At 50.1% G+C, this 13,779-nt stretch overlaps 2 protein-coding genes across 2 annotated transcripts in view; one reads left to right on the top strand and one right to left on the bottom strand.

The window, feature by feature from the left end:
- Positions 1 to 13,779, bottom strand: part of Mtor (mechanistic target of rapamycin (serine/threonine kinase)) — a 112,053-nt gene that overhangs the window by 48,126 nt on the left and 50,148 nt on the right. The gene's annotated exons all lie outside the window — the stretch shown is intronic.
- Positions 5,939 to 11,788, top strand: Angptl7 (angiopoietin-like 7). Its single transcript, XM_005404003.1, has 5 exons — positions 5,939 to 6,657; positions 8,865 to 8,965; positions 9,485 to 9,679; positions 10,328 to 10,526; positions 10,703 to 11,788. Exons 1-5 carry the CDS (start codon positions 6,288 to 6,290, stop codon positions 10,870 to 10,872), a joined length of 1,035 nt encoding a protein of 344 aa, XP_005404060.1. The 5' UTR covers positions 5,939 to 6,287; the 3' UTR covers positions 10,873 to 11,788.

Here is a 13,779-nt window from a genome sequence, read left to right as displayed (position 1 = left end):
AACAGGTTCCGGATGTCTCAGCCCCAGTGTGGTCTCAGAAGACAGAGCTCCTCCTGTGTCCTCTTTCTTCCCTCTAGGCACAATTTCAATAGCATTTATCACACTGTCTAGAGGACATGCTAAATCTGTACTAGACAAGGTGTGAGCCCTTAAAGAATAAAAAAGGTAGTGTATAAGGTATCTAACCTAAGAGAGAGAAAAAAATTCTACCTTTTCAAGATTAGTAAGGGAAAGTATATCTTCACTTTTTTTTTTCCCCTGGTACCGGGAATCGAACTCATGACCTTGTGCTTGCCAGGCAGGTGCTGTGCCGCTGAGCTAAATCCCCAGCCCCTTATCTTCACTTTTTTTTTTTTTTTTTGCGGTACCGGGGATTGAACTCACAACCTTGCGCTTGCCAGGCAGGCTCTTATGCCACTAGCTATATTCCCAGCCCATTCTTCACTTTTTTTTAATGAAGAAAAATCTTGGGCCCTGCATATTGGTGCATGCCTGTAATCTCAGCTACGTGGAAACGTAAAGCAGGATTATAAATTCAAGGGCAACTTTGCAAGACCCTGCCTCAAAGTAAACATAAAAAAGGGTTGGGAACATAGCTCAGTGGTAGAGAGCCTGCCTAGCATGTGTGATACAGTGGGTCTGATCTCCAGTACCACCAAAAAGGAAAAGGAAAAAAAAAAAAAAAAAAGAGGAATTCACTAGAATATAACCATAACTTCTAAATCATTCTACCTTTTCATACTCTGTGTAATCAAACATATATTTTATACCTAGCGGTGAACACAGGTATATTCTGAATTTCATATTCTGCTTTTTCACCTAACAGAGGCGTTGTCCACTTTGCAGACTCTTCCTAATTCATTTTAATCGCTGTGTAACTGTGAGTGGCGCTTGTTGGGTATCAGGCCAAAGCAGCGCTGTCACGAGCTCCCGCTCAGCACTCTGCTCCACGAGTGATGTGTCCTGTGCAAGTCTGAGTGGGCCCAGGGCAAGCAATTCACACCCCGCCTCCAGGCAGCCTCTGGCTGGACACAAGGCCTATGGCAGGACCCAGCACAAAGCACAGAGAGGTGCACGGCCCAAGTGTCAAAGCACACGATCTGTGCTGGCCTGCTTTCCAACTGAGGGACCTGCCAGAGGTGTGCTGTAAAAATGATGAATGGCTGTCACATTTCCAAGGCTCTGGCTGATTTAGGGAGCTATCGGCAGGCACATCGCTCCCAGCGTGTCGGCCAGTTAATTACTTCCAACTTTATCTTTCTTGTCAACACTTCTTGACAAATTGGCCATTATCTTTTTATTCTACAACAATGAGTGCTGCTCCTTTTCTGGGGATGCCTGGAGGTTCTTCTCCCTCTTTCTGCCTTTTCATACCCACAGCAGAATGAAGAGCTCTGGGAGAGATTATTAGAAAAAAGAAGCTGTCAGGAAAATGAACGAAAGGGGCAAAGGCTGACGGATTGAACCCAGAGCTCATTTTCATCTACTGTGACTCAAAGCAGAATGGGTATTTTGGGTAGAAACCCTCATTTCTTGGCTCCTGAATTTTCAAGAGCTCTGACTCAGTCTATTATGTGGATGAAGTTGAGAAACAAAAATGAAATGAGCTGGTACTTAGTGATCTGGCAGCTTCTGGCTCTCCACAGCTAACTGTATAAGCAGATGTGAGCTGGCCCGCCTCTCCGTGAAGGAGTTGGGCCACAATGTACGAAGACTGATGCCCACTCTGCCATCAGAGGGGAGAAAAATTATGCCTCCCTTCTTGGTAAGAAGAAAGATTACAGAAGAGAAGTGTGACACACTCTAGTTAGATTACCAGGATTCATAGGCAATGAGATGTCCAGAAGAACGTGGAGGGACCGGGGGTGTCACCACTGTCACACTGCATTGTCACTGGGATGGGTGTCAGAGGCCGTCAGGAGGCAGAGCCCAGCACGTGCTATATTTCACTGATTCTAAGATGCACACTCTTCCTTCTTCAATAGCCCTAAAATTAGGATGCAGCACACAATGGAAGGCTGCAGAGCTCTCTTAACGCAGTTCCACTGCCAGCCGTGTCTCCCACCTCTCCCAGTACTTCATAAAAGGCAAAGCAGTTCCTCTAACTCACTGTAAGAGCAGTCCCGGTAAATCTGAGGGCGTTCCTGAGGATGTGCTAGGTGTGGGAGAAAAGTGGAGGTTTACTACTGACGACACAAGCTTCCTCCTTTGACATGGGCCCGAACTATACAGAGGATCCTTCTCCGCCCATGCCTTATGGACGGCCAGCTTTCTGCTTGGAAATGCTGCGCTGGGGCATGTAAGACACTCTCCAAAGGCACACTGGACACTGAGAGCCTACAACCCTCGATAACTGCCGAGGGACTTGGCCTGTTGTGTGGGCTGAACCTACAAGGGCACAAAAGAAACAACCCATGGTTTGTGCTTTGACTCCACAGGTGTCCTCTGTCCTCCCACTCTTGACTGTGTGGTGCTTTGGTTTTGGTGCTGGGCTCATGCTAAGCACACGCATTACCCCTGAGTTCCGGCAGACTTTCCTGGGGCTTTTTTTCCAAGGACACAGGTTCCTTGAGGCCCTCTGGCACCTCTGCAGTCAGCACGATCCAGGGGTAGGAATGTGCTCTTCAGGGAGCAAAGCCTCACCTTTCTGAGTACTTTTTCCTCCAGCAGAGGTGTGAGAGAGGACAGGACTACACACCTTTCTGAAAGCCAGGAACAAATATGCTCCCGGCAGCACAAACGGTCATCTTGGAGGCACGAGTTTACAGTGCAGACACAGAATGGATTCCGTTCGCCCATCCTGCCCCTCAGCCGCAGGCTGGGAAGCCCAACCACCCCTGCCATCGACTTGTTGCTCAGGAGCGACTGGCATGGAGCCTCCTACATTCTTAAAGAATGACAGTTCTGTTTTCCAGCTTGCAGTGCCTCAGTTAGAATGGCGGTCCAGCCCAAACAGAAGCCCTGCAGGTCACGGGGTGGTGGAGGCACAGACCTGTGACCTTGTCCTGATAGGATTCTTGTCTCTGGCTAAGAGTGATTTACCGACACTGCAACGTAACGGGCATCTGATCCCCCTTTGGGCCAGACAAGATGTGTTAGGTTCCTGGATAAATTATGGGCAATACAGCTGCCTAGGGACCAGGCTGTTTTATGGAGAAATGTCACATTCTTTGTCCTTTCTTCAACGTTAGTAGCTGCGTATGGACCCCAGGCTGCTGCAGGCTGAAGTAATCAGACATGGCACATGCATAAGCCTCCAGAATGAGCAGGAGCAGGGTCCGAAATGCTCTGCAGCCTTCCCGTTAATCTCCGCAAGTAAGGAGAGGGGAGTGAGGCAAAGTTACTCATTTAAAGGAGGGTCACCCAGTGATCTCAACTCTTCCTGCTCCCACTTTCTTTGATGCTACAACTTAACACCAAAAGAACCACAATGGAGTTAAAGCAGGACAGAACATGATGGCTGTACCATGATAAAATACTGGATGTTACTGTGGAGAGGCTCTCCTGCGTCTCTAGAATAGGTATCTGGAGGAAGAAAACTTTTTCCATTTGGAGTTCACCTTTCACTCAACCAGTTCCAACGACACATTCCGAGCCGGACTTTGTGCTGAGTTCCAGGTGGAATGCTGCTGTAAGCTGTGCTTTCACAGTGTCTTGCCATGTAGTTCAGGCTGGACTGGAACTCACTATGTAGCCAGGCTGGCCTCAAACTCACAGTGATCCTTCTGCCTCAGCCTCCTGAGTGCTGGGGTTACAGGCGTGTGCCACCACGCCTGCTAATTAATTCGCATTTTTATGGGCACTCCGCTCATTGAAAGGCAGAAGGGATCAGAAGCTTTGGAGAAGGGAACCACCAGGGTCCTCCAGGTATTCATGACATCCTCCACAGCTCAGCTGTGCCCAAAACAAGAGCTGACTTTGCCTTTTAGAAATCAGAATCTAGGACATCAGAGAGTTGAGGATGTCTTAGAAAACAGGTAATATTCTAGCATGGGAACTACCCTTAATTAGTTATTTTTCTCAAAACTTGGGAGATTTATCGACATTTGGGCAGCTCAAACAATTAAAAGAAAATCTTCAAATAGGAAAAGCTTCTGTCTCCAAGTTATCCTTTATGTTAGAAATAAATTCCCAGAAAATAAATGTCAAAGACCAGACACTCATGCTAAAAGCTAGATGCTTCTGATTCACGCTTATGAACCCTCTTCCACTTTTCCTAAAACGATGCGACATGGGTTGCAAATACGAATGATTCATTTTCTGCCAATACGAAAACTGACTCACAACATATTCCTTTTTGGGGGAGCAAAGTGGCACTGGGACGAACCAACAAAAAGCTGGCCAGGACCCCACAGAGCTCCACGAGTCCCAGGGTCGCATGGGCTACTCCATGTGTCTGCACGATGTGTGGCATTTTGATGGCCTGCAGTTTAAGCGCATGAAGATCCCCATGGAGTTTAGCAGATTTTATAGGATGCTAACCATCAAGGCTAGGCTCTCCTTACTGAATCAGCTCCATGGAGTTGATTTAATGTGGCTGTAGCACCCCGCTGGGCTAGACATTTACAAAAAGAAAGCAAGGACCCACAGACCCTTCAACTCTGAACAGAGTCTCTGAGCAGAATGAGAAGCTGCTGTTGGATGCCAACAATGTCCTTACCCCCAAGGAGGCAAAGAAACAAGGGATGCTAAGGAAATAAGCCCTGGTCCACTCGAGCCCCTCCTGCTTTTCCATTAAAAAACAAAAACTTGTTTGGTAATTCCAGATGTCTGAGCAGCAATCACTTTCCAAGCAGCCAGAGGCCCTGACTGGAAAAGGGTTCTGGGGGATTAGGGCCGGGAAGAGCTGCTGGACGCCAGGCTTGCGTAGGAAGGGCCCACGCTGGATGTCAACAGACACGCACCTGCCTCGGTGGCCCCCGACGTGGAACCAGCAAGCACATGTTCCAGGGACAGAGCCTCTGTTTCAAGGACTCAGACACCTTTGTGTACAGTCTCAGTGAAAAGCTTATTTTCAGGATTGCTGAAATTCTGTATTTTTACATTGTTTTCAAAACAGTAGTGCCTGTCAAATACGGTACACGACAACTGCAATATCCCTGTTTTTTAGATACAAAGTCATAGTAGGTAGGAGACTAGCTTCAAAGTGCAAGGGAAGAGGCAATGTAACTCACGGTGTGGACTTGCTAGGTGACAGGGAGTCTTTTCTCTACACTTTAATACGCACACATTTCAAGTCTGGACCATGGGCCCTGCTCTCTGTTCTGCAAAGGGACTGACAGAATGGGGTGACCAGTCTTAGACCCACTGTGGCACGGCTGAGTTTTCATCTCTTCTGTAGTCTTCTGACATCTCCTTGCAAAATTTCCGATGTGTGAAGCTAACGTTGGTCTGCTCTGTGTGGACGGAGAAAGTACGTAGAGAGAAAGACGAGCACACAAGCCCCATGAATTCACTTTTGGCTTCCTAAGAGACTTACTCTACCTTCCTATTTCTAGAACTTTCTAGGCTGGAAAACTTCAAATATGAGATCATGTTAGACCCAGGTTGAATAAGGATCTTGTAAAACATTGAATAGTGACCAGAGAAAGGACTATCCAGCCTAAAAGCACATTCCACAGGATGCCAAAATGTATCAGAGGCTCGTATAAGCAGCATGGACTACATTCACAGGTCTCCCTCCGTAAGTCGCCCTCTTCCCAGTTCTCTTCCCCCCACCTCACCTTCCTCCCACGGTTATATAACCTTTAGGATGGCGTCTGGAAATTCCTGTGACCCTGTCTGCTTGCTGATAGCGCTGAGCCAGCGGCTGGCAGGGGCCATAATCTAACAGACGAAACTGGAAACACAAATTCACAGTCCTCTGTCTCAGCTCAGAGACTGTGCAGGCAAGGAAAGAAAGCCGCCCCGTCTCCCTCCTCCCCTCCTCTGGCCAAAGTTTATGCTGACTTCACCCAACAGGCACCTGACCCTCCCAGAAGAGGTGGGAGGGGCTAAAGCCGTGTGCCGGGCCATGGCAGGGGCGGAGGTGCAGCACAGACAATATTTAAGATGCCGTCTTGGTAGAGCACTTAGGCTTGAGAAGGAAAGGGACAGGGCATCCATTACGCTCCACTTTCAGAAACTCAAGCTTTGAGGAAGGCTAAGGAAGACCAAGGACAGAGAAAACAGTTCAGTGTAAGGAGCCGTCCAGAGTGAGGGTAGAGGCTTGCCACGCTCTGCAGACCTCTCCCAGACATAGCCAGGTTCCCCTAAAGGAAGAGGCCCCCCACCCAGGCCCACAGAAAATGATGACAAAGATTCTCTTCACTGTGACTTGGCTCAGCATTTTCATCGTGGCCTTTGTCAGCCACCCAGCGTGGCTGCAGAAGCCCCCTAAGGGCAAGGCACCTGCACAGGTCAAAGCGGCCGCCTGCTGCCAGGAGGTGAAGGAGCTCAAGGCCCAAGTGGCCAACCTAAGTGGTCTGCTGGGCGAACTGAGCCAGAAGCAGGAGCGGGACTGGGTGAGCGTGGTCATGCAGGTGATGGAGCTGGAGAGCACCAGCAAGCGGCTGGAGTCGCGGCTCACGGACGCTGAGAGCAAGTACTCAGAGATGAACAACCAGCTCGACATCATGCAGCTGCAGGCGGCGCAGACCGTCACACAGACCTCCGCAGGTAAGGCGCGCGTGTCCGCACACCCCTCGCCGCTCCTGACAGGCGGCCAAAGGCCTCCCTGTTCCCCACACTGCTTCAGATTACCTGCTCCCCGGAACAGTTCTGGGGGCTCCTCCAGGTGTCCATTGCTTTTACCAAAGGCTTTCCTTTCTAATGTTCTGTAAATCTGTCCAGTACCTCCACAGGTCTCTTATTCACCCAATGTTTCAACAAATTAAGAAGGAACTCATTCACACCGAGGGGCACCAAGCAATTAAGGGTTTACCCAAAGTCATAAGCAAATCGCAGAGGTGGGGTTCACATCTTTCTGGCTGGTGCGGCCCTGCCACTTCTTACCAAGAGCAGATGGACTGAACCCCTAGCCCCAAGCAAGAACGGACACCAAACCGTGACATCTGTTGCTCTGCTCACGAAGTTTTGCCCAAAAACAGTTCTCTCGTGTCCCTAAAATGTGGCAGGAATGGGCACTAGGAGATTTTGTGTCCTATCTCGAAAGCCAAACTCTTCTTACCAGTGAGAACTAAGTGGGAGACGCTCACTGCCCGTGGCCATCTGAGGAAGCCCTCTGTGCTCAGGGAAGGACAGGCTCGTCCAGGCTCCTCAAGGTGATATTTCCATTTTCCCCATGGTGTCAAATGAAACTCTCCCAAGAAACGTAAGAAATAAGCAAGCGCAACGCTGAAATACGGCTTTTTTTAATGGCCAAAAATAACACACACTTTCTTTTGCAAAGTAACTTTCAGTTGCTGGTTTGCTTGGCAGACGGGCTGATGTGCATTTGGCTTAGAGCTCAATTTGGCTTTCTGAGATTATCAAGAAAGTAGTTGAAAGAGCATATCCTATAGATATGTCATTTCTTGCTAATGTTAAGAACTACTGGCTGCGTTATAAAACAAATCAAGAGCAAAGACGCGACCAGCTTCTAATAAGTTGTTGGTCGCTTCAGGTCAAGCAAAGTAGAAAGGTATTCTTGAGCCATTTTCCAGACAAATGAGTCCTGATTTGGCCTTCGAGATGAAAGCAGACATCTGGAAGGTCAGGACAGAGGGAGAGATCTGAGCGTGCCACCTCCAGCACCTCTCAACAGGGCACCTTCTCATGGCCCAAGCAGGCAGTCTCCTGGGTAGGACGCAGCCCTCCTGCTCACCCTCTCACTCTCCTTGCCCAGGGTACTGTTCCTTGTTTTCCTTCCCTGTGCCCAGGGCTGGGTCGCCTCTACACTCTCTAAACTGGCAGCCTGCTGGAGTGAGCAGTGAGTTGAGACGTTCACCACGCAGGCCGTGCAGAACTCGGAGGCTGATGGCCAGTGCTCCCCTGCTCTCTCCCCCAGCATGCTCTGTGAGGAAAGTGAGGCACTTTGGACGATTTTCATGGCGGCACTGTTACCCTCTGCCACCCTCTGCCATCCTTGTGCTTTTCTCTAAAACCCCAGACCAGGAGTCACCAAGGGAAAAATTCCAAGGCAGGGAGGGCATAAAGCATCTCCTAGACCAGAATTCGTTTTCTGACTCCTCCTGGAAAAGGCTATTTCTTTTACAGCCTGGTTTGATATTTAGTGCGGGAAGAGAACCCAGCACAAAGCAATAGCCCAAGGGCAGCCGACGAAGCATTTAAATCAACTCCAGAAGGAAACTGGAAAATCTCATTTCCCTATTTCAGGGGAAGACCTCAGGGTTCTTCCCACTTTTGGTTTGAAGATCTAGCCCTGTTGGATGAGGGCACGGGGAAGATAAGATTGCAGTATTTATCTCCCTTAATTAAATTAGCATGCCGGCGGGCAGTAGCCATTACTTCGGAGAGGCAACAGAAACCAAGAAACAAGAAGCCAGGCCCCTGAGACCCTCAGACTTGTCCTGTAACAGAGGCGACTGAAGCAGTCTGAGGCTACGTACAGGGCCACGTATAATGCGGCGCTCACACACCAGACCCCCTCTAGGAGTCACAGCCCAGAACTACAGCAGGCTAATTTATTTTGACTCAACCACTTGATTGTGCCACTGTCCAGGGGAAGGGCTCCCTGCCCTCTGTCCCAGCACTAGAGAAGCCCAAACACGCCACCGTTTGATCTCCCTGTGCCACTTCTCCAAATCCAGAGACTGCCTGGGGATTAGCACCCTTGGGAGTCCTGGGTGGAAAGGAGTCTCAGTCTTCAGCTGCACTGTTCAGACGTGGAGTCTCTGCTCACCCTGTGCACGCTCTGCTTGCAGATGCCATCTATGACTGCTCTTCCCTCTACCAGAAGAACTACCACATCTCTGGGGTGTACAAGCTTCCTCCAGACGAATTCCTGGGCAGCCCCGAGCTGGAGGTGAGCTCACTGCAGCCACGCACTGCCTGTGTTCTGCTGCCTGCACTCCGTCCCTGCAGGCAGGGACGCACCAGGACCAGTCATGGTGAATCTAGAAAGGGAAACTTGGAGGAGTCGTGCAAACCCTCAGTTGATGGGTCCTTATTCCCCACGCTGGGCCTCTGTTTGGTCCCTTCAAATCATTACCAATTGAACACCAACCTTCTAACATAGATTAGATAATGCTTATAACCACCCCATCACTAGTTTAAATCTTTGGCAATGTCCCGGAGCAGCTATTGTCTGGGAAAGGTGCAGACAGAATGTGAAGAAGGCATATTGGAAATACCTGGATTGCCCCCTTCAAGCTGTATTATACATACTTTCCCTCATCTCCAATTTGGCCAGTTCTTCCTAAGCAAATCAACGGGCCCCGGCTCTCCCACACGGGCGGCAGCACTGCTGCTGTGAGGAGTACACACATCACTGCCCTTGCCATCTGCCCTGCAAGTCTTGACCAGAGCACTCTTTCTGTTCTAGGTGTTCTGTGACATGGAGACTTCCGGTGGAGGCTGGACCATCATCCAGAGACGAAGGAGTGGCCTTGTCTCCTTCTACCAGGACTGGAAGCAGTATAAGCAGGGCTTCGGCAGCATCCGTGGGGACTTCTGGCTGGGTAACGAACACATCCACCGGCTCACCAGACAGCCAACCCGGCTCCGAGTGGAACTGGAGGTGAGCTGGAGGCCTAGGGCCCAGAACTGGCTCTGGTCTGCCACATGTCACTGCATAGGACCCTGGGGATGCCATCCCTAGATCTGCCTGTATATTCACTGTGGCGTTCTTGTACGTTGCAGCACAGATGAGAAAGCATTTTTTGGATTTTTTCCCCCTATTTCTTAGTAAACTAGTTCTCAGGAAGAGGTGCAGGACAAGGCAGACCCATGCCAGGCCAAGTCAGACCAGAGCAAACTCAATAGTCAGCTGAGCCAAATACCACTGTATCTGCTCAGGCCTGGGGCACGAGGGCTTTCACATGCAAGCCTTGGTGATACTTGTTAGTACCCTCCAGAAGCAATAGCGTCTTGTTGCTCTTATGCATTTCGGAGGGGATTCAGCACAAACTCGTACTATACCTTCAGACAGGGAGGCGAGGAACACAGGCAGATGAATCAAGGCCACATGGCTAATACAGGGAGAAGTCTCACGAGGACCCTTGTGTGCTGATTCCCAGCTAATATGGTCAACTAGAGGCAACAAGTAATAACATCCTATTATTTCCCACCTATACAGAGGTCTGGCTGAGGGGCTAGGGGAGAGGAGGTACGAGGCGTGTGAAATGAAGCCCTCTGTAGCTTCTCTAAGGCTCTGTTTCCCCGCCAGGACTGGGAGGGTGAGGTGCGCTATGCGGAGTACAGCCACTTTGCTGTGGCCAATGAAGTGAACAGCTACCGCCTCTTCCTGGGGAACTACAGCGGTGACGTGGGGAACAACGCCCTCCTCTACCACAACAACACAGTCTTCAGCACCAAGGACAAGGACAATGACAACTGCTTGGACATGTGTGCACAGCTCCGCAAAGGTGAGAGCCGGATGGGGACGGAAAAGGTACACCATGCCCATGATCTCAGTCAGGGCCATGCCGCTGCTGTCCTTCCCGCTGTGGGCTCTAACTGCCTCCCTGAGGCTAAGCAGCCATGGTCTATCCGGAGGGGAGGGGACCCTCCGCTTACCAGCCTGGTCTGCTTCTTACGCCAGGTGGATACTGGTACAACTGCTGCACGGACTCCAACCTCAACGGGGTGTACTACCGCCAGGGCGACCACAAGCAGCACCTGGATGGCATCACTTGGTACGGCTGGCATGGCGCCAACTACTCCCTCAAGCGGGTGGAGATGAAAATCCGCCCAGAAGGCTTCAGGCCCTGAAAGGAGGCTGCTGCGGAGCAGGGCTGCGGCAAGGAGACACGAGCAGACTGAGGGCAGTGTGGGACAGGGAGAGGCTGTGGAAAGGGCAGGGTGGGCGACAGCCTGCAAGCTCAAGGACAGGGGAACTCTCTGAGAAGAGTTAAAGATTTTATTATGTGTGCTGCTGAAGCCGGCACATGCGCACAACGAAACAGTGTGTACCACGGATGTCCCGTAAATGGGACGAAGCACTGAAACCCAGCGGTTCCTGCCACATACTGCTCAGGGGCCGGGCCGAGTGGGCTCACTCTGCCCCTCACCCCTGACAAAGCAACCATTTATTCATTCTCTCTAAGTTATGCGAGGGCAAAAACCAAACCCCTCTGCTAAAAATGACTGTGCTATTTTGATTCTCAAAGATGAGGCCTTGGGTGTTACAGAAAGGAGCAGAAGCGGGTGGTAGCGGAGAGGAAACTGCTTTTAAATCAAATGAAATCATCTTTAGCCTTTCATCTTTTAAAACACAAAAGCTGTTGGGCTGGAGATGAGCTGTTGGAGTCTGTTGAGGAGACTCCAGGGCCCTGGGCCTCTCGACTGGACCCTTGGAGCACCGTGCGGCCACGAGGGCCAGGGCAGCACCAAGAGGCGCAACGCGAGTCTGGCGCAGCAAGGGGCCGCCAGGGGCGGTGGGCGGTGGGCAGTGTGCACAGTCCCTCACACACACGTGCTGAGAGCCACCACGGCAGTCACGGTCAGCAGCGATGCATCCACTTTTACTGACTTTGTAAGAAAGGACCCAAAGAGCTTCCTTTTTTATCCTGTCTATACGAAACGGCTGCAAAATGAAGACAGGTGGCGCTATGGTTAACAATTCACGCTGTATATGAGCATCTTGCTTTGTAAAAAATAAAATATGCTAGTGTGTGACTTAAGGGTTCAAAGGTCTCTTCATACTTAAAACTTGAGTATCTGCTTTTTAACTCTTCTCATTACCATTTAGAGTGTGGTGAAACATTCAAATAAAATAAAAAACCACCAGATTCTGTAGTGAGAAGGGGACTGAGCTTGTTTGAGGATTCAGGGACACCAAGGAGGAGCAGGAAGCCAAGAAACCACAGAGCAACAAAAGGGCAGCAGCCCTGGGGAAGGACTGGATGCTGGCCCACTCACTAACCCATGCAGGCCACTGCCACCGCACAGCTTTAAAATGCTTTGCAAACGTTTTCTATTTTCTATTAAAAACAAAAAGAAGATTATCTTAATACAAGAGGTGGGAAATAGTCCTGAAGATCTTTGGATGTTGTGTCTCTCTCTCTCTCTCCTCTCTCTGTCTGTCTGTCTGTCTCTCTCTCGCACACACACGCACCGTCAGTGTAAGCTAAGCCATTTCTCTTACTCGGCGTTTTCTATTATGCCTACAGCCCTCTGGTTCTTGGGAAGCTTCTTCAGCTTAAAAACAAGGATTTGAGGGTTTGCAAAGAAATAAAGCGACTAAGAAGAACTGTGCTGGAGCAGGCCTTCCCACAGAAAGTCACACAGAAGCCTCCTCAGGCAGGGGGAGGACCTAGGGCGCTCACCCCACACTGCTAGGCGGAATGGACACAAAAAGTGGCTGCTTAAGGGTGGGTGGAGCAGCAGACCCCTGGCAGAAAGAGCTAATCTTTCTCATTTCCCTCAGAGGCTTTTAGGTCAAACCAGCCTTTTAAAAAAATATTTTTCTCATTCACCCCCTCACCTTTCTGTGGTGCTGGAGATCGAACCCAGAGCCTCTTGCATGCTAGGCCAGTGGTCTACCACTGAGCTATGCCCCCAGCTCTTTTGTTTTGTTTTGAGACAGGGTCTCGTATGTAGCGTAGGCTGGCTTCCAACTCATGACGGTATTTCTGCCTCAGCCTCTGAGTGCTGGGATTACAGATGCGTGCCATCACGCCTGGTGCCCAACCCTTTTTATTTTTCATTTTGAGACAGGGTCTTGTTAAGCTACCGAAGCTAGCCTAAAACCCATGATCCTCCTGCCTCAGCCTCCTATGCAGTTGGGATTATAGACAACAGCTTATATAAACAGCATTTTGGTAGAAACTTCTCAGAGAAAAGGGCAGAGGGAGAAGGGAGAGAAGCTGTCAGAGAATACACAGAACATCGCAGCCACTCTCCCTGCAGTGGTGTGGACTCCCGTGGCACCTGTATTTCCCAAGCACCTGTTCTGGCTCAGGCTGATGGTGGACACGGAAGGTGTGGCCCACAGACTCTGAGCTGAGAGAGCACAGCATCACCAAGAATCAAGCGCAGAGCTTGGCATTGCCCCTGAAGGCGAAGAACTCTGTTCTGACCACGGCCTTTGAGATCCTCCTTGTGAGCAGGAGGCACACGAACGAATACTGCGCAGAAGACACAGACGCAGCGGCCTGGCGGGCACGGCCACCTGCTGAACACTGGTCCTCGCTTTTATTTTTAGTCTTGCAGTCTGAATCAGAAATATTTTTTTAAAGGGGGACAAGTCAGGGCTTGGACAGTGAAAACGTCCATCTCCAACTAGACCCTATATTCTATTTAGGGTGGAAGAAGAGAGTCCAGCGGGCCTCTGCCTGACCAGGGAAAAGCCGCAGTTTTGAGGTATGTATATTTCCTGATAATCCAGCCCCTCAATCCACTGTCCCCCTAGGATGCAGTTATGCTTACGATGCCTGTGAGCTCTGAGGACAATGGCACTGTTTTTATACTGTCTCCCTGTTGGACCTGCTTGGGGATAACGTGGGATTTCACTTGTCCTGGAGCAGATAGGTAAACAAGGCGACAGGAAGACAGGTGGACTGAATCAGCAGCCTGAGAACAATATTGTCAGCAGAGCACAATTTTTAAAGACAAAAATAGAAATGGCTACACAAAGACGGTTTTCTGTAGGGAGTACTCAACTGTTTGAAAAAGGAG

This window comes from Chinchilla lanigera, unplaced genomic scaffold, assembly GCF_000276665.1.
Source record: "Chinchilla lanigera isolate Chin_1 unplaced genomic scaffold, ChiLan1.0 scaffold00085, whole genome shotgun sequence".
Lineage (NCBI taxonomy): Eukaryota > Metazoa > Chordata > Mammalia > Rodentia > Chinchillidae > Chinchilla > Chinchilla lanigera.
The sequence above is the reverse complement of the archived record's forward strand: the minus strand, read 5'-3'. Positions and strand labels throughout refer to the sequence as shown.